Genomic DNA, 26,971 nt, shown 5'->3' with positions numbered 1-26,971 from the left:
CACAGACCCCCGCCGCGAGTTTTTCCACCCTCGACGAGCTCTCAGTCTGCCCGGTAGCATGTTAGCCCGGCTAGCTGAATAGCATGGTCCGGAACACTGTCATGAAGCCATGTCTCCACAAAAACAAAAACACAACACTCACTCACAGTCCTGGAAGTTGTTCGGAGTAAGCGAATATAATCCAGTTTATTGTCCAGCGAGCGTATGTTGGCCAGAGTGATGGTCGGGATAGCCGGCCGGTGAGGGCTAGCTGCTAGCCTAGCCCGAATACCTCCACGCTTCCCCCTTTTTTGTTTCCTTGTATTCCGACAATGGCGCTTCCACTGTGGGCTGGTTGCAGGAGTGGGGGTCGGTGATCGAGCAGGCCTCCGGAGCAGACCGCAGTCCCGTAGCTCTTTCGCTAACACTGGATTAATCTCCGTATTTGTGGTTTTACCGATGTCGAGCAGGACCTCACGGGTGAATGTGCGCCTTGGGGTTAGTGGACGCGACGAAGACGGACAAATACACACAGATATACAACCTAAAAAACATAAAAACGCAGGTTTGCATAAATGTATGAATCTTCTAACCTTTTGTGTCCTCCACATTATCACCATATTGGAACAAATGTTAGTCAAAGTTAGGTCAGTTGGGTCATATAAGTCAAACAAACAGTAAGGTCCTTTACCTGCTTTTGTAAAGTGTCTTGAGATAACACCTGTTATGAATGACTCACCATCAGAAAGTTAATAGACAGAGTAAAAAAATCGTCTATCAAGACTAGATAGATGGCTTCTTAGCACACAGCTGTTGTAGTCAGCTATAGTTCAGTAGGAGATAACCTTGTTAACAGTGTGCAACCAGGTGGCCAGATGGGTAAACAACGTCTCTGACGTGAACCCTGACGTGAAGACAAAGTTAAGGTTTGTGTCAAACTATCATTGAATTGTCAAACAGAAATTAAAGACCACACCCTGGGACCAGACGCATCAAAACCTTCATGTCTGACGTGAAACATATGTGTACAAACAGCCTGAGGCACCAGGAACAAAAACAGTCCTGCCAATTTCACAAGATGACAGAAACCTGCCGACGGAAAATCTGATGGCCCTGCATGTACCTCACAAGGACAGGAGTTGTATTTTAGAAATGAGACAGGTCACAACAGATCATTTCTTGTTTTCAGACTGACTATTTTGAAAGATAAAATAGTGAATCTATCCATAAGCTTTGAAATCATTTCACCAGCTATTTTCTGATTTTCACCCTCCCTTTCGAGATAAGGAAAGCTGTTGAAAAGCTTGCTTGTTTCCTGTGAACAGTTTCATCTTTGTTTGACTGACCTGAGCTCTGACTTTACTGTGCCACAGGTTTCTTATTACCAAGGGTTCATATTTCAGTCAGGTGAAAACCTGGAAGAAGAAGGGCCTAAAAGTTGAGCGCTATGACCACTATAGACACCAACAAGGACACAGCCTGATCTTGTTTTGTAATAAGGTGTGTAACCCTGCAGGGAAGAAGAGTTTGATGGGTTCCTCTGTAAGCAGAACTGGGCATGTTTGCATAGTTGCAAGTTGCATAGTTTGTTTCATGTATGCGTGTGTGTGTGTGTGTGTGTGTGTGTGGGCGCGCATGCTTGCATGTGTATGAGTGGGTGGGTGTGTGAATCTGACAGCGCATGCTCTTCAGAAGATTAGCAGTATACAACTTCCAGTAGAACCGGTTTTCACCCTGTGAACACTGAACAGAGAGACTCCACCCCTGTTTCTCACCACATGTCAGATCAGGTCAAACAAAGCAGTGTGTCTAAGGGTACAGTTGTTATTCTTATTCACCTGTATGTTTTTTGCCTTTTCTTTTACTTGATTTCTAATACATGTAATCATCCAATTAACTTTCGGGAGTATTTGGGAAAGAAACCTGTTACAGGGTGAAAATCTGTACACTACAAGTGAAGGTTAACACTTTACGAACAAAAGTTACGTAACACATAACGCAACAAAAAAAAAATTAAAACAATAAAAAGAAGAAAAAATGTAAGAGAAGGACAATGGGAACAATTTGTTAGTTGTAGGCGACATACAAGAGGTGAGTTTTTAAGGATTTCTTGAAGGTGGAGAGTGAGGTGGAGTCTGAGGTTTTTTTCAGCAAATCTGAGAGGGCCGGTGGGATTGTGTAGGTGGAGAAGCTACATATCCCACTGTTTCATCCAAAAATGTACTCTGTGGATGGAAAGTTTAGATGCAACTTGATTTAAAGAGGATATGTGTGAGAAGATGAGCAGAAGAGTTGTAGTTTATATTGTAGTTTCTTTAGTATCTTCTGATACTGTTTACCCATATACATACATATGTATGTGTGCTGTAATGACAAATTACCTCTTACGTGGTTTTATTCTTACAAGGAGGCTGCAGCCAATGATTCTGTCTGTGGTGATCATTTGAAAGTCACCCAAAATAACAAAAAAAGGTTTGCCCACTTCTCTTTATAAATGTCATGATAATGATATATTTTTTCAATCAATCTCATAAAGGTTATGACACCTCTGGAGTTTAACCTCTGACCTTTTGTTGCTTATCTCCAATGTTCAGTTGTCATAGCTATATCATGAACTCAGTACCTTTCAAATCCATTTCTGAACCTGAGACTGAGGCAACATTTCTTGGCAGACAGGTTGTTGACAAAGTTCCTGGTGTGCTGAAAGAATAAAAAAAAAACTCTGCCACACCTATAACTTTACTGAAGATTTTTTTTTCAGCCCCATTTACTCGTGGTCATGTTCTGTTTGTTGTCTAGTTAAACAGATTTTTAAAATAAGTTTGTTAATTTACATTTAGTTTGTGTGCATTTGTGCTTCCTCATCACTTGGTTGTGATTTTGCCATCTTGTAAGAGCCAAGTAATGAACCTGTTTAGCCCAACACAATTCACTGTAACCATTGTTTGTGACACCCATGGTAATTATTCAGATCATGTTAAAGGTACAGTATAGTTTTTGTTCAACTTGTCAAAAGGCATCCTGACTCCAACCACTACAACGATAATATCAGCTTTACATCTTCTATCATTAATATAAATATTAACACATCCAACACAGTTTAAAAGATTGTTTTTCACCACAAGTGTTGTTCTGCTAAAGATTTTTGACTCTTAAAGGTCAAATATGATCCTCCTTTTTAAATCTACAGCATGTAAAAACGCTGTTTGGCAGCTCTCAATCAAAACAATAACAAAAGATGACGTTGAGGCTTGCAGGGTATTTTGGGATTAAAAACAAACAAACTCTCCGTTGAATCAATACGAACAGGTTAAATTAACCTAATAGAGACAATATGTGTACTGACGATGTATAATGTAGCATAATTTACATGATGTTTTTCTCACAACAGCACATACAGCGACAGAAAAGCAGCTTTCAGTCACAGCTGTAGCAGCTAGAGCTAGCTTATGCAGCGGTCTTTGACATAACTTTTGGTGCTTTCTTGACAACATTTCGTGTCGCTCATGGCAGCTGCCTACAAGACATGTCCCGTCTTTGATAACTTTTGAAAATATTTGAAATGATATAAGTACTCAACTAAAAAAACAAAACATGGGTTTAGTTAATTTTTAATTTAAATTAGATATTTAATGTAAACATTAGCATGCAATTCTACATACTGTACCTTTAAAAAAAGTTCTAAATCCACTCTGATCCTATATTTGATCATGCCTATAAACCCCTATATTTCAGCCTTGCTCAGAACAGGCTGTTTCTGTGTGTGTAGCTTTAAATGTAAATGAGCTATGTCTGAATAGTCCCCTCTCTGAACCTTCTTGCTCCATATCCTATTGTTTACCATGAGAAGGCAGGGTTTGTCCAAAAAAGGCGCGGAAAATCAACACAGAATGTTCCTCACAGGAGCTTAAAGTTATTTGCTTTCCCCAGTAATCTTTGACTAATTACTCCTTTAGTCGGTTGCTTTAAAGATTTACACAGAAATTATTTAGAGGAATAAATGATGTGTTGTTTGATCTAAGTGGGTACACTACCCCTCCTTTTAGAGATCATTAACTATATAAACATGGAATCAGTGGAGTAAACACTGCAACAGGGCTTTAAGCTGATCTGATAAATTTACTTATCTTATAAAATCAACCTTGTTGTCCTTCGCTATCTGTTTATACATTAGCATGCAATTTTTTAAATGTAAAAACAATAGCTCAACTATTCAAAGGCAGGCACTGACAGCGCAAACATTTTCACAGAGTTTTCCCTCTGTGACTTACAGACACACCTGCTTTCAGAAGAAAAACCCCACACCATACCGGTCTGTTCATGTCAGCTATAAACAACACACACCCAAAAATGCAGGCGTCAAGTTTTTTGATGTTACAGTTCCTCAGAAATCACTCCCTCCCAATTTCCAGTTCCTAGCTGGCACAGCACCAGCTCAATGAACTGATTCAAGTTGTATCCACATTTTGAGCTTAGAGCTTGAAAGAAGTCAATTCTTTGTCACTCTGTCTTTGTTTCTCTGATAGAAAATGATGACAAATCTTCAAAAATAGAAAGTACTGTGTATTGACAAGCTCAAGATATAGGGGCAGCAATGACTCAGTGGTAGAGTTGTCGTCTCTCAACCAAGGTCGAGGGTTGGATCCCCAACTGAGCAACTTGTCCAATGTTTTCTTGGGCAAGACACTTTGCTCCCGCTGCTTCGTGGTGGTGTATGAATGGATTAGTTACTTCTGATGGATGATACTGCATAGCAACCACTGCCACCAGTGTGTGGAGTATGAATAAAAGTTCATTTACCATACTGTATATGGTAAAATGTAAATGTGCCTCCGTGCACAAAATTACATTTACTGTAAACGGGGGTTCTCTGGAGGCCAATTAACCTACAAGAACTGGGAAAATGACCATGTACTCTTAGCTTTAGCATGGTTATCTACAGTGTAGTGAGGTTTTTAAAGGTGTGAAATGTTTTAAGTTTGGTTATATATGGTTCTTGTAATAGTGATTGTAATAGCCACAGGAGAAGCCCCTTTATGGAGAACACAGTGTAAAGCCTGGTTCACGCGGTAGGATAATTAGGCTGATTTGGCCCCGATTCTCCCCTTCCGATAATCTAAGGATGCCCTGATCATCATTCTTATAAATTAATCCTGCCGTGTGTGGTGTATTAAGACTGTTCTCGTCTGATGGGAAGAATGTCGGGACCGCTCCGATCTGAAATCGGGGATATTCAACATGCTGGATTGTTTGGGCCCGATTTCTCATCGTGTGGGGAAAACGAGCATGAGCCCGTTGACTGTGACACATAGAAAGTGAGGTGACCTAGTGGCGCGGAAACACCGGCAGCAAAACAACAACTCACCTCCATATCAACATGTAGCAAGTACAGTTCATGCTCCCGTAGTCCCCACTCCTTTGACCAACGCCTCTTTTTAAAACGTGTTTTTTCAGATAAAAACACAACACAAACCCTATTGCATCCTCTTCGTCCGCTTGTTGACTCTGGAATCCCGTTTGATCTCGAGAGGTTTTGCAAGATTTCCCATCGGATTGGAGGATGTTCATGCGTGTGTGGTGTGTTGATGTTGCCTTGTGGCCACACACCACACACTGTACGACTAAAACTGTAAAACCTCTGATTATTTATCGGCATGTGTTTGGTCTCTAAAGTTTGGGAAATCGGCCAACAATTTTAAAATCCTGCTGTGTGAACCAGCCTTAATTGATCTCAAATTTCAAAGGCAGGCACTAACACTAACAAAAAATGTGCTTTCACAAAATAAGACAATTATAATAAAGTAACCCATTTTTTTATTCATGAAAAACTTCATTTAAAATGTAATTGCACACTTAACGCAATACTTTGTTGTCAACAAGCCACTTTGCTTTACCTCTACTCTGTGAAGCATTGAATACTTGTTGCTCCACCTGCAGCGCATTGATCCGCTGTTCAGGGTCTTAAGGCTTTCAAAAAAAACCCAAATGCATTCAATCTAAACAATGAGTGGTATCGGAGGATAGCAGCAGCTTACATATCTCTGCAGGCTGCATCAATTTACATCTAGAGTTTCCTGCCTTACAGAACCACTCGTCTTTTACATACAGTAACTTCTTTAAAATGTCACCAATTGGTCTAATGTTACTTAACACTCTTTACAAGCTGAAAAACGAAGTAAAGTAATTTAATGCTCCCCTCCTGTAAACGTGAAGGGAGGTTTCCTTTAAAGTATATTATCAGCGTATACAGAGAGATCTTCTGTTTATCTTGTAAAAGCAGTCTTTCGCACACTATGACTGGCAGACATTAATAATTTAGCTTTTTACATCATGTTTGGATTATTAGAGGCATTACCTGCCCAAAGTAACATACAAGTATAAAGGATTTTCTGCAAGCCATCTTTAATATTAGGTGTTACATTTCGGCTACTTAAAGAGCAGATTTTATATCTCCCAAACTCCCATTGTTATGGTCCAATAATGCCACAAACGAATCCACAACATAAAGACATGAAATGTGACACGTTTCACATGTCACATATCACATCTTGCCTGGTCTAGACCAGTTTTGTTCAAGGTCAAGTTACGAGCATAAGCTGTCTCTGACAGACCAGTGCGCCCCTCACCTAAAGGGTGTGTGTGTGGGTGTGTAGGTGTGTGTGTGTGTATGTAGAACCGCATGTCGCCCTGTGTGTGAGGCACTCCTTCTTCAACAGCTTCCATAAGTCAAGCTCAGAGTTTTTCAGGACGTCAATTTGCTCATACCTCACGGACACAACCTTTTCTTCAGACACTTTTAAACTGTCGTCGCCCGCTCCGGTTATGCTGACGCTGCTGTTTGTGGTGAGTAACTGGTAACGTGTGTTATGCCTAGAAATGCATCCCTGCCGAGAATTGCGTGTACCTCGCGGAAGTGTTAGAACACGGCATACAGCTTATTTCTGCGGGCATATCTGTGATGACAATCTATCTGAAGTGTTTGCTTAAAAAACGTGAAGTACGTGATTATGTTTTTCATAGTTGGGTAAAGACTCATTGTCATTAGGCTGCGTGAATATGCAAACTGTTTGAGGAATTTTAAGCATGAATGCATTCGGCAGAGCAGAAACGTTATATTTTGTATTTTAAATTGTCTTGCAAGGTTCATGGAATTCTTGGCATGGGTGCATTTCTCTGCATAACACTCATCTTGTCTCCTCACCTGGAGCTCTGAGTAGGATTTTTTTTTAAACTAGTGTTTGTTCTTAGGTAGGCTTGCAAATAACTTGTCTTTGCAAACTAAATGCAAAGACACTTAAGTACTGTAATACTTAAATGATTGGCCCAGGTTTTATCTACATAAATCTATGAGATTACTCTGTCTTGTAGTACTCAGAATTGGTCTTGTTCTCAACTGGCCTCAAGAACACTGTTCTAAGGGTCTTGGTCTCGGAATCGCAAGCATTTTTACTATGTCTTGTCTTGGCCTTGGCAGACTCCAGATTTTGAAGTTGACACCAGTCTAGACCACCACTGACTAACAGGCCATTTTTCCAGGTCATTACTTTAGTGATATTCTTGGTCTTGACTTGGTCTTGATCCCTAAAAGTCTTGATCTTATACCAGTCTTGTAGAACTGTGGTATCAGGTATGTCTCGGTTAATTTGGTCTTGACTACAGCACTACTGCCTTTAATTGGGACAGACATCATTACAAGACAGGCAGAAAGAAAACACTTGATTGTCTGTTTACATGGAAATGTATCTTGCGTATGACCTCAGAAATCCTCCAATCCCAATCTCTCTGCCTTGTGTGCCCTCTGTGTACCTGTGTATACTCAAGTTTCTTTTCGTGCTTTCTAACTTGAAAGGGAATGATCTTCTACCCAAAGGACTGGACTCCACTCATACATTTCCTTTTCAACTCCTTTATTTTGAAGTTTAGTTCAGTTTATCAGTTTAACCTTCGGCTACTTCAATTTAGGTTTGGTTTCCATACAGTTTAGACCTTGGAAACAAAAGAAAATACAAAAATGTTAACATGACATTAAAGGGATACTTCACCCATTTACATGAAGCTTTGTATCATTAGAAACACGGTAGTAGTGTTGAATGATTGTGAGTCCAGCCCTCATGTGACAACAATGTGAAATCATCAGTTTATAAGCGCTTTCTCAATTAAATTAATATCACAATAAAGCATAAACAAGCAGTCTTTAAAAAGAAAGAGACACACTATCAATGACTTATCAAACAAACTTATCAACAATATCAGCAGCTGCCTGAGCCGGCACCGCTGCGGATGTTTCCATGCCAGCAAAACATTATTTCGCAAGTCAAAAAAAGCACTTACCGGCTGCCTCTTTGGTTTGTCATAGATCAACTTTGCACTGTTATTTTGTGGTTTTATCTTTCATTTTTGTTTCAGCGAATTAACCTGTCGGTCTGCCTCTTTCCCCAGCTATCTGTGTGCGTCTCTTTAAATAGCTCGGGTGCACCCGCGCTGTGAGGATTCATTCCTTCTGTCTGCTTATTAACTTTTTACCCAAACTTTTTAACCAAATCATGTATTTCCGCCATTTCTTCTTAGAAATTATTGAATTGAATTGAATTTATTGACCTATTAACTCAATCAGAATTTTTTTAAATAGACCAAAGTCCAGTTTGACTTGACAGTGTACTTTGTGTGTACTCTGTGTACCTGTATACTCGGTGTACCTGTGTATACACTGTGTAAATGTGTATACTCTGTGTACCTGTGTATACTCTTTATACTCTGTGTAACTGTGTATACTCTGCATACCTGTGTATACAATGTGTCCTGTGTATACTTTGTGTACCTGTGTACTCTGCATTTTACCTGTGTATACTCTGTGTATACTCTGCGTTTACTCTGTGTAACTGTGTGTACTCTGCACACCTGTGTATACACTGTGTCCTGTGTATACCCTGTGTATATACTCTGTGTATACCCTGTGTATACTCTGCGTTTACTCTGTGTACCTGTGTATATGCTGTGTACCTGGGTATACTCTGTGTACCAGTGCATACTCTGTGCACCTGTGTATACTCTGTATACCATACTCTGTATACCTGCCTGTACCCTGCACTACATCACTCTGTTACTGATTGTACTCACCACCTGCTTTTATTTGGAAAACTTATAAATCTTCTTTTTGTGCACCAAGATAAAACACACAACCATTTATTTGTGATCTCTGTGGAAGAAAGGATGATGGCAACTACTGTTAATGACTGTTGTGACCACTCGGTTGTTCTGTGTGACCTCACAGACTTGAAGGAGAATGTCTTTCTTTGTCTCATCAAAGCTGTTCTGCCAATGCATTAATTAAAATATGAGGATCAAATAAACCGCTGAGGAATGCAGGGTGTGCACACTGGAGAAAACTCTCCAAACTGCTACATAGTACGTGACAGATTGATGCCTCAACAAAAGAGCCACCACTCTTTCTTTTTCTCTCTCTTGTTATTATACTTCTGGAGTATAATCTGGACTCATTTTAAGAGGTATGTCACTTGTAATGATGTCAAAGGCTGCAGTAGAGTCACAACTAATGTCTGCAATGCAGGGTGCGTCCAGAGGGGCGACATGGGCCCCCCATCAAAATTCTATTGGCCACCTCAGGTGCCACCCCATAATCTTTAACGAAAATTGGCTATTTGCCATGCCAGAGGTGGGACTTCTGTTTAAAAAGTAGACCTTCAGACCTTGTTAAGATATTTTGGGGATTAATGTGGGCTAATATGGAGTAAATACAGGAGACGGCTGCTCGATCGAAAAGCCCACTGAGCCCACACACAGCCTGAGCCCCCTAAGCTCTTGCAAAGAGCGGCGTGGTCAGACACAGCTCATGTACATTTCAAGCTACAGACACAGAAACAGCCTGTTCTGAGCAGTGCTGAAATAGAGGGTTTATAGACATGGTTATATCAGAGTGGATTTACAACAAAACACCTCACACACATGTTTTCGGGAGCTATAAGGTGTATTTAACCTGGAGGTAGAGGAGGAGAATGTGACCTTTAATGATTTCATTAAGTTCGATTAATGCATGTGCTGCAGATCTTGTAAAATCAATGAGTTATCATTTTTAATCAAGTGGCCCTTGTCTCTTGTATTGCAGTTTCAGACGGTTGCTGTGGTAACAGGGAACTCTGGAGATCGTCTGGAGAGAAAAAAAAGGGAATGGATTCTTCCTCCAATAGAAATCTGGGAAAATAAGAACTACACGAAAGAACCTTTCATTGCAAAGGTGAGTCACTGCACTTTCATTCGACTCACCAACTATAAATCAAGACTGCACCTTTAACCTGACAGATGAACCAGTGTGTCTGGGGTCCTGTCAGCAAGCAACCTATCAATACTCACTTATGTGCACTGTAACCTTGTTTAAAAATGAATTTAAAGCATGGAAATATTGTAGTGGAGGTTTCAAATGATGACAATACGGTTTTATTATAAACTTAAGCATTTACTTCTTATGTATTGCTATTTAGTAAAGGAAATGAACAAGCTGCACACTCTGTGCAAGGTTTTGCACGTAATCTCAACTTCATCACATCATGACAGCAACAACAACATTGCATCATTGCATTTCCTGTGACTTCAAAATAAAAGCACTTCCTGTCTAATCATTAACATTAGCAATGTTTTACACCTATTAGTGTAAATACTGAATTGTATTCTTTAACTGCTATGAACTTATTTAACTAAGCGTAACATTTAACACACAATGCTGTTACCTTTAAGAAAACAGCTAACAACAGATATTAAAGGAAGAGTATGTAAATTCCACCTCCAGGGGACACTCAATGGAAACTGTAGCAAAGATCACTAGTTCCCCACAGGTTTCCTCCTTTTTATTTACTGCACCTCACTTCAGAACACTTCCTGGTGTCTCCCTCCTCCCTGATTGCATGTGGTTGCACTCTGTCACTGATTAGTTCAATTGCATTCACCTGTTCACGGCTTATTCAAGATGGCACTTCCCATCACTCACGTTTGGATCTTCACATGGGGTGGCAGTTCAGAGCTGGTAAGGTGTTCTTTTTCCTCATTACTGTTTTTAGTTATTTAGTCTACTTTAATTTTGCTTAAGTACTTTATTTCCTTTTAAAAGAAATTCTTAGTTGAACAGTCCTGTTATAATTATTCTAATATTGTTTTATTTTGTCTTTCAGCACCAATGTTTCATGTGTGTTTTCTTCTGTGGTCATTATTATACAAACCAAATAAACCCTTTTGAACTGCTACAATCTCCAACTCGTGCATTCTAACCGATGCCCATGGTGACAGCCCTCTCCCCTGAACCCCTTCATAACAGAAACAATAACAAAAAATGTTGAGGCTGGCGGGGTGGAGCAGAGTTGACCGTAGTTTAAAGACAAACGAGTGATACCGACCTGAAAAAAAGATGTTTTCTTACGAGCTGATGTATCGAAGTATCATTTCCATGACGTTTTTCTCTTGTATAGCCCCCCGGGGACAAATTTAAGTTTTTTGAATTTGTTTTCATCACAGTACAACAGTACAGCAAATTTCAGTAGCAGCCCACGTGTTATGATACACACTGTGTATAATGCTTGGACCCAGACGCACGACTCAGAGACAGGATAAACGGTGAAACAAGTTCTTAAATGAACAGACTAAATAAGTCAACACATGACTGAAGTGAAGTGCCAAGTCCTCGCTCTCCAATGAGCGGTGAGGTGAGTGAAGGTCTCTGTGATAATCCTGAAGTCCCAATGCGTGAGTGAGTATGGAGCTGAACAGCAGCAGGTGAGTGTAGTTGATAGCTTATGAGTAGGGGAAAACAAAGAAACACGAGGAGGGTAAGAACAACCATGAGCAAAATACACTTTCAATTAAGAATATACGAGAGCCGAGATCTGAGGTACAATACCACTGAGAGGTAGATAATAATCCGGCGAGTAGTGAAGAAAGAGTCCGGGTATATGCACTGGAGGTGGACCAGACAGACGGACCAGACAGACGGAGGGAGACAGGGTACGTTCTGGCTCTCTTATTTGCAGTCTCCTCAGTCCTCGGTCCTCTGCTGAACCGGAAGTAATTCCAGAGCCGCCATGTTGAGGATAGTCCCAAAGCTCTTATAGCGTACGGAAAAGAGAGGATCAAGGAGCGAGGAGGCAGATCCGAGGAGCGATGACCGAGGAGACACGAGAGCTGATTTCACGGAAGTCTTTTCACTGACAGACACGCCCCCTTCTTGTATATCACTCATTGATTGGACGCTGCAGAGGATCAGACTTCAGTGAAACTTCTCAACATGAGCAGAGTTTAATACCGGAGAAAAGATGGACATTAAAAAGACAGTAAACGGAGCGACACACATATAAACAGATCATGAACAACAGTGAGTTTGTAAAGAGTCGGTCTGTGATGAGCTGGGATTAAAAAGAGTCTGACATGAAGATTAACAACCAAATATGAAGCTCTATAACTTTTCTAAAATCAATACATCCTTTGTGTTCTGTTCATCATCCCTCAGACTATTTAAATGTCTGATGAGGGTGACATTTTGATGAAGAGGGGGTCTGTCAGTCACAAACGCGTTTTACATTTACACTTATTTATCTTCAGAAAGTTTCATCATTTAGATTCTTATCTATCATTTTCAGTATCCCTGACACATAAATATCTTTGTTCATGAAATACAGAGTTCATTGTCGAAACACAAGCTAGGCTAAGTCAAAACTGTATAATAATAATAATAATAACAAATAATAAATAGACCATTCAAAATGAAATATTTTAGTCAGTAGAAATTGTCCTTTTGGTTTGAAACAGACTGCAGGTTGTTCTTTAGGTGTTTGTTATCAGGTAAAGGGACTAAACACTGTAACTGTGTGTGTTTGATTAGAAATAATACAGTGCATGTTTGTGTGGACATAAACATCTGTTAGTCTGACTGACAGCTGAACGTGATCAGCTGATGTTGCGTCATGTGACGCTGTTGAGGAAAGGACGTTTCATGTCTCTTAAAACTGATCTCCTCAGTCCTCTCTCCTCGGCTTCGTTTCCTTTGTGCATCTCTGGTGGGCGGGACGAAGTCGCAAGTAGAGGAGACAACTTGGGTCCCACAACTTGATGCAAATAAGATAACCGGAATGCAGCTACAGACAACACACACAAGTGGGAGGGCACTAACGGAACCAAAACATGACACCACGCTTATGCTGCAGTCTTTGACGTCACATTACTTTCAGTGTTTCCCCACCCCCCCTCATCCCCCACATACACAACCAACAACCCCCCTCCCCAACACACACACGCACACACCACACCACCTCCACAAACAATCAACAACCCCCACCCCAGACTTCCAAGCTGTGGACTGAACTCTGATCGCTCTGAACTGGTTACCTACCTCCACCCCTGAACTATTGGTCTGATGCGCTACTCCACTTTATTAGGGACCGAAGCACTGACCAGTACGAAGGACTCTATTGAAACCCAAATGATTATTTTTCTTTTTAGGGACCGAAGCACTGACCAGTGCAAAGGACCCTATTGAAACCCAAAAGATTATTTTTATTCTTCATCTTTTTTTTTTCATTCCGCCCCATTGCCACAATTTTTGAGTGCCTCAATGTCAATGAAATTTCATCAACGTCATTGGGTCTGGCGAAAAAATTATATTTTCGTAATTTCGTGAAAAAAATTTGCAAAATGACTCAGTGGAGCCCCCTTGAAATTTTCAAAATGGCCTCCCTATTGAGGTTTTTTTGTCCTACATGCATGAAATGTTTTATGCTCATTGGCCATGTCAGGCACTACATAAAATCCTCTTACACCCATAGTCATAACCAAACAGAAAGTCCGCCATATTTTTTTAAATGGCCGAAATTGGCATTTCACAGGTTACCTATTTGAATGAACTCCTACAACAGCGTTTATCCAGACTCAGTGTTAGTGTGTTCTACACATGTTGAAGATCTCTCGTTGTGCTCCGCACGTTATTTCGTTAAAGGGCGTACCTTCAAACTTTGATGTCTCGGCGCACCCCTTTTTCACCTTTCCAAAAGGCCTCCCCATAGAGGTTTTCTTCTCTGACATGCATGACAATTTTTTTATATGTTAACCATGGCAGGGGGCGCCGATAGCTCAGCGGCAGCGACAGCGCGCGTACCATGTTGCGAGGCCTCGCTCCTCGCGCGGGCGGCCCGGGTTCGCGTCCGGCCTGTGGCCACTTTCCCGCATGTCTCTCCCCACTCTCTCCCCCTTTCCGACTCTATCCACTGTCCTCTATCAATAAAGGCAAAAGGCCAAAAACAAATCTTTAAAAAAAAAAAAAACCATGGCAGGACCTACAAAAAATCCTCTTGCACACATAGTCAAAACCAAACAGGAAGTCCGCCATATTTATTTTAATGGCTCAAATTCATGTTTCTCAGGTGGGCTATTTGTTTCAAATATTTTTATTGAATCTTTCACATGTCATCCATCAAGCAATTTTCCTTCACTTTGTTTTTTGTTTTTTTGATTGAACACAAAGGGAAATAAGAAGACCAGAAATGCAAATAAAAAATAAAATAATAATAATGTGCAAAAGAACCCCCACCCCCCCATTACCCCCAGGAGTGCTACCAGTCAGTGTCTACCATGCAGGTTGTGTTTCAAATCAACCAGATTCAGCCTTTTAGGTAGGAGATTAAGGGGTGCCAAACCTTTTCAAACTCTCCAAGTTTGTCCTGAAGAATGAATCTTATTCTTTCTAAATGCAGAGTGCCTGTCAGCTCAGTTAGCCAGAGTTTTACTGTCGGTACTTCCTTCTTCTTCCAGAACAGAAGAATGAGCTTCTTAGCCGTAAGGAGCCCATAGGATAAGAGATGTTTGTGAGCTACGCTCAGCCTCCTTTGCCTTTCTGATAATCCTAAAATAATCAATATTGGATCAGGTTCAATTTCCTCCCCTAATATTTTGGAGAATAATCTAAATATTCCTCTCCAGAAGTTCTGCAAGTTTGGGCACAAACCATAATTATGGAGTAAGGTTGCCTCTGGTGAACCACATTTGTCACATTGAGGTGAGATTTCAGGAAAGAATCTATGTAGTTGTAATTTTGTATAATGTAATCTATGCAGCACCTTAAATTGTATTAAGTTGTGTCTTGCATTAATTGAGCATTTATGTATGTGTTCAAGACTCCTGTCCCAGGTATCATCTGGTATCTGTACACCCAGTTCAGTTTCCCAATCTGCTTTAATGGTGTTTGTTGTAGTCGGGGCTATATTCTGCAGTGAGTTATACAAGTGAGAGATCACCTTTTCAGACCCAGCAAAATGTTTCAGACAACCATCCAGTTTATCTGGTCCTGCACTCTCAAAGTTGGGGAGGTGTGCTCTCACATAACTCCTGACCTGAAGGTATTTAAAAAAATCCTGTTGTGTGAGAGTGTATTTAATTTGGAGCTGTTGGAAAGATGCAAATGTCCCCCCCAGGTACAGATCACCCACCTTAGATATTCCCATCTCTCGCCACGCAAGGAAACCGCCATCTATGTTGGAGGGAGCGAATGAGGGATTTGCCACTATGGGTAATGAGAAAGACACCGTCCTAAGATTAAAATGTTGGGATATTTGTTTCCAAATGCGTATAGTGTTATGAATAATTGGGTTATTGTTGTAGTTTACTTTACTTAGTGTCACCGGTGACAGGACAACTGCGCCGATGGTAAACGGTAAGCATTCCTCCCGCTCCATCTCCAAACCACTAGGTAGCACAGCTGTGTCATCCAGCCAATAAATAATGGAGCGGATGTTAGCAGCCCAGTAGTAATATATGAAATTCGGGAGGGCCAGGCCTCCACTCGATTTTGGTTTACAAAGGTGGGCTTTTCGTATTCTATGTATTCTATAATCCCATATAAATGACAGAATAATCGAATCTAATCGTTTGAAGAATGCTTTAGTGATAAAAACAGGTATATTCTGCAGAAGATATAACAGCTGTGGAAGGAATATCATCTTAACAGCATTTATTTTACCAATTAGAGAGATAGGGAGCAACCTCCAAAATTGTATGCTGTTTTGCAGTTTGCTTATAAGGGGGTCAAAATTAGCCTTAAACAGTGAATTATATTGCCTAGTGACTACTATGACTAGGTATGTAAACCTCTCTTTTGTAATCTTAAAAGGGACTTGTTGAAGCCACTGACAATCTGTTATATGGACTGGCATAAGTTCGCTCTTATCCCAGTTTACTCTGTACCCTGCAAAAGTCCCAAATAGGTCAATCAAGGACAGAATCGATTTAATAGATGTTTGAGGTTGGGATATAAAGAGGAGGATATCATCTGCATAAAGGGATATTTTATTTGTTGTATAATTTGTATTGTATCCATAAATTTCCTTGTGTGACCGAATGCTCTCGGCAAGTGGCTCTATCGTTAGAGCAAAGAGCAAGGGACTTAATGAACAACCCTGCCTTGTTCCTCGACATAAATTGAATTTAGGTGAAAGCGTCTGGTTAGTTAGTATCCTAGCATGGGGGTTGTTATATAATAATTTTATCCAAGAAATAAACCTATCACCGGTTTCAAATTTCTCAAGAACTGCAAACAAATATGGCCATTCGACCTGGTCGAACGCCTTTTCAGCATCCAAAGACAGAATCGATAGGTCCTCTTTGGAGGCCCGTGAGGAATACATGACGTTGAAAAGGCGTCGTAGATTTAGAAATGAATGTCTTTGAGGTATAAACCCAGTCTGATCTGGGTGTACTAGTTTACCTATTAAAACACTAAGTCTTTGGGCCAAAGTTTTTGTTAGAATTTTTTGATCCGTGTTTAATAAGGATATAGGTCTGTAAGATCCGACCTCCTCCAGATCCTTACCTTTCTTGGGGATTAAAGTGATAGTCGCCTCATTTAATGTATGTGGAAGTACTCCACTATCAAACGCCTGTCCATACATTCTATTCAGGTAGGGTGCCAGCAATTTGTTAAATTTTTTATAGAATTCATTACCGAACCCATCCGGTCCTGGAGTTTTACAGTTTTTAAGGGATTTTATTGTTTCTGAGATTTCTCCTATTGTAATATCAGCTCCCAGGAAGTCACGGTCCGCCTGATCTAATGTTGGGAGTTTACACTTGTCCAGGAATGTTTGCATATCCCCTGGAGTTGCATTCATTTGAGAGCTATACAAAGTCTCATAGAACTGCTTAAATCTGTCATTTATAGCTTTATGTGAAGTTAAGAGCTCCCCAGTGCCCGATTTAACTCTATGGATCACACGTTCACTCTCTTGGTTACGCAGTTGCCTAGCCAATAATTTATGCGGTTTATCGCCAAACTCAAAGTATTTCTGTTTTGTAAACATAAAGGCTTTACTAATCTTGGCTGAAAGTATTTTATTAAGTTTGTATTTCAGCATTAGAATTTGGTTACATTTCTCTTTGGAGGGACATTTTGCGTTTTCCATATCAAGTCTATGTATTTCCTCTTCCAACCTTGACTGCTCCTCTCTATTGCGTTTCCTCTTAGAGGCTTGGAATGAAATAATACAGCCCCTTAGGTAGGCCTTAAATGTCTCCCACAATAAAGAGGGAGCAGTTTCTGGTTTGTCATTTGTTTCGAAAAATTTATCAATATGTGTTTTAATATATTCACAAAAAACTGAGTCAGTTAGAAGCTGTGGATGAAACCTCCAGTTTCCTTGATGTCGGTCTGCCTCACCTAGTCTCAACGAAAATGTCACTGGGCAGTGGTCAGAAATAATAATGTTATGGTATTTCACGTTACCTGCGCATGGTAGTAATTTACCGTCAACCAGAAAGTAGTCTATTCTTGTGTATACATTATGGACATGAGAGTGAAAAGAGTATTCTCGGCCTGTTGGATTAAAAGCCCTCCATAGATCACACAGGTTCATGTTTTTAATATAAGTGTTGAGGAGCTTACTCGTATTGGATGGAGCTATGCTTTGAGTCGATGATCTATCCAAATGCTGGTCTAATGCACAATTGAAGTCACCACCAATAATCAGGTTAGTATTAGAGATGTCTGGTATCAACCCGAGCACCTTCTTAAAAAAATCTGGATCATCCTGATTGGGTCCATAAATATTTAACAATGTAACATGCCTTGAGTATAATTCTCCCACCACCAGTACATACCTCCCCTCTTTGTCGGCAACAGTAGAATGGTGTTTAAAAGGGACATCTTTATGAATTAAAATGGCTACTCCTCTGGACTTAAATGGAAAGGAGGAGTGATAAATTTGATTTATCCATTTACATCTGAGTCTGAGATGTGAATCTCTCTTCAAGTGTGTTTCCTGCAAGAACATAACCCCTGACTTAAGAGATTTTAAGTGAGCCAACACCTTGCCTCTTTTAACTGGCTCATTGAGTCCTTTCACATTCCAGGAAGAAAATAATATTTCCCCCATCCTCTCCTTTGTTCCCCCTACATTATTCTGTGCCATACTCCTGTATCAAAATCCTGTCTACCGGGTAGCACTCCTCCCACCCATCCCCTAACCCCCTGACTTTTAAAAGAAAAGCCATTAACTTGCAACATTATTAAACTGCAACAAAAAAAAGGAAAACAAAGATACAATAAGATACAGCAATAAGTGCAACTGTGAATGCCTCTTACACTACTCCCTGATAGTCCTAGTGTCTATGAATTAACACAATAACAGCTCTACATTGGTTAATATGTTAACAATAACAAAACAGGACCAAAAGTCCAGGTACTTATATCCATTAAGGTTATAAGAACAAAAATACTCCAACCCACTGCCTACTACAAATGAGGAATATAGAAATTGTAAATTATGATGTTCATAATAATAGTGGGAGTAGACAGCTTATAGAGATTAAACAGCTTATGAAAGTTGAACAAACCAGTCCCAGTTTTCAGAGAATCATCAGTCCACCTTAATATAATCAAATACTACGTTACCGTCCCGATCTTCTATTCTGCGTTAAAGTGGCGTTCTGCATAAGCGAGGGCTTCTTGGGGGTCAGTAAACATTCGCTCTCTGCCATCATGGGTCACCCGCAGCTTCGCTGGATACATGATTCCAAATCTGACCCCGGGTTTATCCCGGAGCATTTTCCTGACCGGTGTGAAGGCGGCTCGCGCTTTGGCAACTTCTTGGGGAAGGTCTCTGAACATCTGGATCCGCTGTCCCTGGAAAGTTAGGTCTTTCTTGCTAGTGATCCGGCGGAAGATGTCATCAAAGTCGTGCCCATAGTGAATTTTTAAAATGAAGTGGCGCGGTGGTTCACCATCTCCTGGTCGCTGCCGGAGAGCTCTGTGGGCACGATCGATAATCGGCTTTTCCTTCAGCTCCAGAACTTCTTTTAACAAGCCCGCTGCAAATTCCCTGGGCGCTTTCCCTTGCTCCATTCCCTCTTTCAGGCCCGTGATCCTCAGATTCTGTCTCTTTGAGCGCCCTTCTAAATCCAAACATTTCCCGTTAATGCGGTCAACTTGTCTGGTGAGATGCTTCACCTGCGTCTCCAGCTCTGCCACTCTGTCCGCTGTGTCGGTCGCTGACTGCTCCAGTCCCTGTAGCGTTTTAACCTGTGACTCGGTCTGTATTTTCAGAGCCGTGATGTTTGAGTCAATCTCTGATTTCAAAGCAGCAATTTCCGCTCTCAGTGTGACCGAGACATCTGCAATTTTTTCTTCTATCTTGTCACAAATATCCGCTTTTACCGTGTGCAGCTCGGAGCGTAAAGATGCTATTGCGGCTAGCACAGCGTTATCATTAGGATTAGCTGCGGTTGTATCACCGCCATAACCTTCCGGCCAGTCCGCGGTTCCACTGGGGCCCTCTTCAGCGAGATCACCTTTTGGCTTATTTACTTTCTTTGGGTTTGGCATTCTTGGGTCCCTGAAGTAGGTCAACTTCACAAGTACCTGAGACGTCGAACTTTAGCAAGAAACAACAATAAAAGTGTCCTTATTTTGTTAAAAGTGGAGTTTTAAGTCGAAATCAGCGAGAGCTGTTGAGAGACGCGTCCTATCCGCTCATAGCTCCCCCTGGCGGCCTCAGGTGGGCTATTTGAACAAACTCCTACAAAAGCCTTTATCCGATTGACACAAAGTCGATGTCTGTGTGTTCCTGACATTTTGAAGATCTCTCGTTGTGCTCCGCACGTTATTTCCTCAAAGGGCGTGGTCACACGGACGCGATGTTTGTCACAAAGAGGAAGTAGTTTGTTACAGTGCTTAATATAGGGTCATCAAACATAACACACATGATCCCAGGAGAAAAATTAAACTTGTCATGTTGGTATAATAAGTGGGCGTGGCTAAATGACTCAGTGGCGCCCCCATGACATTTTTAAAATGGCCTCCCCATAGAGGTTTTTTGTCCTACATACACAAATTTTGTTATGCTCATTAGGCATGTCAGGAGCTACATAAAAGCCTCTTACACCTATAGTCATAACCAAACAGGAAGTCCGCCATATTTTTTTGAATGCAAGAAAAATGGCAGAAATTCCTTGAACGAACTCCTCCAAAAGTGATTATCTGATCATCGTAAACTCAGTATCAGTGTGTTCTAGACATGTTTAAGATCTCTCGTTGTGCTCCGCACGTTATTTTGTTAAAGTGCGTGGCCATTGCGTACCATCAAACTTTCATGCCTCGGCGCATCCCTTTTTCACCTTCAGAAATAAGGCAATGCTTTCATCTTGTGGTATAAAACAGGAAATCACAGTGCCAAAAAACTGAAGTGGCTGTAATTCTTGTATATGTAGCACAGCATATCTGGCTCATACAACTCATTTTAAACCTACAGCGGATATATAGATATCTGATGAAAGTCTGTGAAGTCCTGCATCCAATGCTACCAAACATGACATGGTATCGGGTCAGGAACAGGGGTAAACAATGCTCTAAATTCAAGATACATTCAATGGGTACATGACACATTGTCATTATAGGTCTGATTTTAGGGCGATCCATCATTGAAAAGTGCAAATCCACAAATCACATTGCCATAATCCATAAGTGGCTGTAACTCTTGTATACTTCGGACAATTTTAAAGTTACAGGTGTTAATCAGAAATGTAATCAAACTGCAAAATCCTATATTTAATGCTACCCTCTGAAAGAGGGGCGTTCTGAAGTCAAAATCTTTTCAATGAAAGTGTGTTATTATTTTAACGTGATCTGTGTGACTGTGTTTTAAACGTGATTCAAAAGTTTTAAGGTACTTTAGCTATGATGCTTGTGACTGCTAGTTTTGCTCCTTGTTTTCCTCCTTTTACACAAATAAAAACGTAAGGGCTGCTGCTTGGCCACGTGTCGCGGTTGCACTCCTGCGGTCGCGACACACGCCGACATGCATGGTTTTAATTCTGTTTCTTATGTTTACACTGGTCTGAATACACTACTCCCATTTATTATGTTAAGTACTTTGTGCTTTTTTATGGTCATCATGCACGACTTCACTTTATTCTGTCTGATATCAGGTCGCTTATCGTATCCATCATAGCAGGGGTTAACTTTGTACTAACACTCTTGACACTTGTTCTTCTTTGACACTTTATTATTTGTTGATTGGTTAAATGTTTTAGCATAGTTGCACTCTTGTCCTTTTGCTGCTCTGTGTGCCCTTGAATTGCCCCCCATGCGAAGGACCCTATTGAAACCCAAATGATTCTTTTTTTACATTTCTTTTTTGTGTCACTTTAGTAGAAGCTGTGTCTGAATTCATAACAGTTTCAGATGGACCTTTTGTTTGTTTGTCCAGGACTTGTGAGCAAATAATTTGCAGACAGCCCAGAGGAAACACTTCCAAACACCTCCAAATGTGGCACAAGATGTTGACTTAAAGATGTCTTTGTTTTAATTTTTTAGATCTCGCAGGTCAAGTTCACCATCCCATCCTCTGTTTTGTGTTTCAGATTCGATCTGATTTTGCACCTAAGATTCCTATCCAATACTTCCTGGAAGGATCCGGTGCAAGCCAGACGCCCTACCATGTGTTTCGAGTGAATCAGACCACTGGATATATTAGGCTCTTGGAAATTCTGGACAGGGAGGTAATGGACACCTACAACGTAAGTGATGAATTATTCTTGAATTCAGTCGACTCCTTCTCTCTGGCAGGATCCAAAAAAATTCACAAAAATCCACAAAGGAATAACATTAACTGTTTTTATCAGAGTCAAACAGTGCAGATTCAGATTTCAAAAAGCTAAACACTATTCACAGCAAGTCATCACTCCTTGGTTAATAAAAGTGGGAGCTATGTAAGGAGTTACTGTGACAGCACTCATGAGGAGCCCATGTAATCTGTATAACATCCAAGATAGTTGCCAGGCGTTCTTACAAACTTGTATAAATGCTTTTCTATTATTGTAACAACTGCAAAGACAAGTGTTCTGTTCCAGCTGTTTGGTGTTGCTAGAACCAAAAATGGCAGCGAGCCCGAGAAGAGAATTGGCATAAGAATCAAGGTTGAAGATGAAAATGACAACACTCCAGTTTTTCATACTGAAAAGCCAGGGGAAGTGAAAGAACATAGTGCTGCAGGTAAGCTTTTCTGTTTTTGTGTGCAGCTCTTACAAATGTGTAAACTCGTAAGTATTGGAAATATAAACCAACACATATTGAGAGATCATCTATTGTTTACCTCTTTTAACAAAGAGTGCATTCACACCTGAGCTGTTAGGCCTGTTTGAAACAAACTCTTGTGCGCTCTGTTGGATAGTTCTTTTGGTACAGTGCTCAATCAAACTCTGGTGCAGACGAAAGAACTGAACTCTGGTTTGCTTAAAAATTGGGATCTGGGGTGCTGATAGACTGGCAGTTATGACAATTACACCATGTCCAGAGGCTACAGTGCTCAGCGCAGCAACTGCAGGTTCCAGTCTGGCCTCGGCCCTTTGCTGCATATCATCCTCCAGTCATTTCTCCCAACATCTCTTGCCTCTCTTCAGCTGTCTAAACGTGAAATAACTCAAAAATTATCTTAAAAACCAAACAGGGATTCCAGTTGGCTTTCAAGTGCACCAGAGTTAAATTTGACTTACGTGAGAACACTATCCAGACCAAACAAGGGAAGAGAACCAAAAAGCAGTCCATTGTGAGTGGAATTTAGCCACCTGTAATCAAAAACATACTACCAGAATGTGGCATTAGCATTGCTAACAACAACAGCCTTGAGTCCTCTTTACAGGTTAATGTGCTGATGCCTATCCACACTGAACTCCCATGATCCCCCAACAGCCTCAATGTCATCTTTTTTCTAATTGTAATGTTGATTAAGAGCGGCGGAACAAACATATTTTTGATAGATCAAAATGCTGACAAACTGCACCTCGCTACTGGGTGTCATTCTTCCATTGTCCTGTTGTTTGCTCTCGGGTCAAAATGCAGCATCAGACCACATAGTAGTAACCACTGACTGGAGCCATAGCCCCAATCAAGGCTGTCACCAATGTGAATTGAATGCATGGATACTCACCTCAAAGTGAAGTTAATAATGCCGTATCAGAAAGAAGGTTGTCTGAACTTTAATTGCTATATTGAATGACTGCTTCATTTCATTTTGATTTTAACAGGGACATCAGTGATGAAAATCAATGCTATTGACCATGATGAACCAGAGCATATAAACTCTAAGATCGCATACAGCATCGTCAGTCAGGATCCGCCACATGACATGTTTTATCTTACGCGAGATGGAATCGTCTGTGTTAATAATGCTCTTCTGGACAGAGAGGTATGAACTACACCGGTTTTCCCTGATTAGTTTCTCCTAAGGGCCAAATTATCAAGAGAACATCTTTTTTCCGTCATTGTGCTAATAAAACTTACTGTATTTCTCAATTTTAACATTTTAAATGGACACAAGCACATTTTAACACAAGCAGTAGACACAGCTGTGTCAACACACCCATGCAGGGCCTATGTGGGCGGCCCAGCTGGGTCACGGTTAATTTCGTCCGGGGGTTCCATGGTGGCCCCATGTGGGCAAGCCCAGATGGGCTCAAGGTGGGCATTCCATGGGCCCTAGCTTAGACCCACATGGGCAACCCAGGTTTCTCCCATCTGGGACCCAAACTAGCTGGGCCCCATGTGGGCTTATTATGGGTCCCTGATGGTACCCATTAGGGTAGTAACCATTATTATTATGGGCAAAAACAAAGGCTCTTTTTACGCACTCATGCAATACAGTTATTGCGTTAAATGCTATAATAATAATAATAATAATAATAATGATAACAAAGAGACCAGTATTACACCACAAACATAGATGAGACCTTGAGTTAGTCATTTTCCACCTCAAAGTCCTTGTTGAGGTGTTGCCTGTGTTACAATTCACTGAATGTTTGGACCCAGATGGACCAGTTTGGACCCATGACTCAGAGACAGCTTAATCAGTTTCAACAATAATTTCATTTTAATAAACACGATGAAGTGACACAAGTGGAATGAATGTGCAAAAGTCCAAGTTCGTCCGTGAACGGTGCAGCAATGTAAATCCTAGTGACTGTCCCACAAACTCCCACAAACAGGATTTAAAAAACAGGTGATACAAATAACAGAAAGACAAACAGATACAGTAAGGCCACATGAGAGACATACCACTAATACAAGCTTGTTCAGGCACTCTCTTCTAAACTCCCACAAACAGGATCCCCCCCCCCCCCCCCTATGTTTTGTGACTTACATACATGACCCTCTGTGTTGAGTTGTGCTGGCTGGTCTGGGACCAGTCGACATCATCAGTGTGTGGTAAGTCACATTAAGTAGAGCAGGTGAACTTGATTTAAATTTGATGCTATGTTAAGGGTCTGTGTGCAACAGATCATTACTGGTGGGCCGGACCCTCCCCTGGAGATGACTTTGTTCTTTCTTTGTTTAGCGTAATAAGATGAGACTGAGTGAAACAATGTGTTTTAAAAGGACAGAAAATGTTTGTTGACAGCTCTGTTTACACCTTCTTTCAGAGTGTCTTGTGTTTTTCTTCATTCAGAGACAGGACAAGTACACTCTGACAGTGATAGGGAAAGACTTGGATGGCAGACCGGGTGGAAACACTGGTACCGGCACTGTTACCATAAATGTCCTGGATGTGAACGACAACCTGCCCACTCTGACACAAGAGCAGGTACATGTCTTTCACACATTTTTCTCTGAAAAAGTGTACATGTATATTTTTTAATCAGAAGAAATACTTTCCAACAAGATTGTTTACAATTGGGAGCACCCAGCCCCATGTGCAGTTTCTAGTCCCCGTCGCAGTAGCTGTGGGTTTTAACATTTCATCATATTTCTCTCTAGGCAAAAGAAAAGAGTTTTGTTGGTTTCAATGTTTCCTCATAAATATAATACTCACTGAGAATGATTATGTCACATATTACACATTTAAAGTCTATAAAATGGCTAAGCCCCGTGAATGTTTTTAACTGAAATGCGGCCAGAGAGAGATGAAGAAAACCAGTCCAGGGGTGTGCCTTATAAACCTATGGAGGAGGATGGAATGGGAGATGGTATCAAAAGCTGCAGTCAGGTTGAGGAGGATGAGGATGGATAGGAGTCCGGAGTCTGCTGACATCAGGAGGTCGTTTGTTATTTTGAGTAGGACAGTTTCAGTGCTGTGGTGGGGGTGGAAACCGGACTGGAACTTCTCATGGTTGTTATTAGAGAGGTGGGAGTGGACTTGTGATGCAACAGTTTTTTCCAGGATTTTTTAAATGAATGGTAAGTTTGAAATGGGATGAAGGTTATTAAAGTTGCTGGGGTCTGAGCCAGGCTTTTGAGAATGGGAGTTATTGCAGCAGAATTCAGAGGTGAGAGGACAGAACCAGATTTAAGGGAAGAGTGGATGATAGAGGTAACCAGGGGTGCCAGAGAGTGGAGACAGGCTTTGACCTTGGCTGTGGGGAGGGGGTCTAGTTGGCAGGTGGATGGTTTAGATTTCCTGATGAGATCAGATATGTCAGCAGAGGAGGGAAGGTGGAAACATGAGAGTGGTTGACACAAGGGAGCTGGGGGAAACAGGAGGGAGTGGATTGCAGGAGGTTTGATGAATGTTTTAAATTTTTGTGCTGAAAAAGTTTACGAGTGAATTACAGTGGTCAGTGCAGTAGAAGTGTGAGGGAAGAGAGTCAGGAGGGTGGAGGGAGTTATTAATTAAAGAGAACAGAGTCCGGGTGTTCCCATCAACAGCACTGTGGAGAGTTGCATAGTACTGGTCCTTTGCTGTGTTGATTGAGTCTTTATAGGGAAGAGTGTGGTACATTTCCTTGTGAACAGTAAGTCCAGTTTTATTGTAGAGTTGCTCTAGTTGTTGTCCTTTAGCTTTGAGGAGGCGGAGTTGGGGTGTGAACCAGGGAGCAGAGTGGGTGAATGATGCAGTCCGGGTTTTCAGGGGAGCCAGTGAGTTCAGCAGAGTGTGGAGACTGTTGTTGTAGAGGGAAACCAGTTCATCTGTGGTAGTGGGGATGTTGATGGTGGGGAGGGCTTCAATGCTCGTGGTGAGAGTTGTCATATTGATGTTGTTGATGTTAAGAAAAGAGATGGTGCGTGTAGGTATAATTGTTCGGTTCGCACTGATGTTTGATTATTAAATACTGAGACCAAGATGAAAAGCTGATATGATAAACTTGCGTTAAGAAGTTTAAGTTTGCTGCGATTAGCTGACCTCAGATAACATTACGTAGCATAATTAGTTAAAAAAAAAAGGACCTCATCATTATAAAATGCAGACTGTATTGCTGCAAACCTCAATAACAGTATGTTACCTTACCTTTGAGCTAATGTAGACATCCTGTTGATCTTTTTGAGTTGAGTTTGCTGTGTTTTCTGCCCTACAGCTTAATCCAAAGTATGCACTTGGCTTTGTTTATTTGAGGTTAAAGGGAACGGAATACACAAAGTATACTCCATTCTCGAGCCTCTCAGGACACCATTATCAGTGATGCGCTTAACCCATGAACACTGTTTAACCATTTTTTCTGAGTTATAACTAAAGAAATTCCATATGTC

At 40.9% G+C, this 26,971-nt stretch overlaps 2 protein-coding genes across 2 annotated transcripts in view; one reads left to right on the top strand and one right to left on the bottom strand.

The window, feature by feature from the left end:
- The window catches only part of ect2 (epithelial cell transforming 2), a 305,416-nt gene that overhangs the window by 277,002 nt on the left and 1,443 nt on the right, over positions 1–26,971 (bottom strand). The gene's annotated exons all lie outside the window — the stretch shown is intronic.
- LOC306828694 (desmoglein-2.1-like) overlaps positions 6,732–26,971 on the top strand; it is a 33,107-nt gene continuing 12,867 nt past the window's right edge. Inside the window, exons 1-6 of the mRNA XM_079351259.1 lie at positions 6,732–6,822; positions 10,103–10,231; positions 21,877–22,032; positions 22,366–22,507; positions 23,539–23,699; positions 24,957–25,091. Coding sequence (XP_079207385.1) covers positions 6,802–6,822; positions 10,103–10,231; positions 21,877–22,032; positions 22,366–22,507; positions 23,539–23,699; positions 24,957–25,091 — 744 coding nt within the window. The 5' untranslated portion in view covers positions 6,732–6,801. The remainder of the gene's footprint in view (positions 6,823–10,102; positions 10,232–21,876; positions 22,033–22,365; positions 22,508–23,538; positions 23,700–24,956; positions 25,092–26,971) is intronic.

This window comes from Symphodus melops (genome assembly GCF_947650265.1).
Source record: "Symphodus melops genome assembly, chromosome: 8".
NCBI lineage: Eukaryota > Metazoa > Chordata > Actinopteri > Labriformes > Labridae > Symphodus > Symphodus melops.
This window is presented reverse-complemented; position numbering and strand designations above follow the sequence as displayed.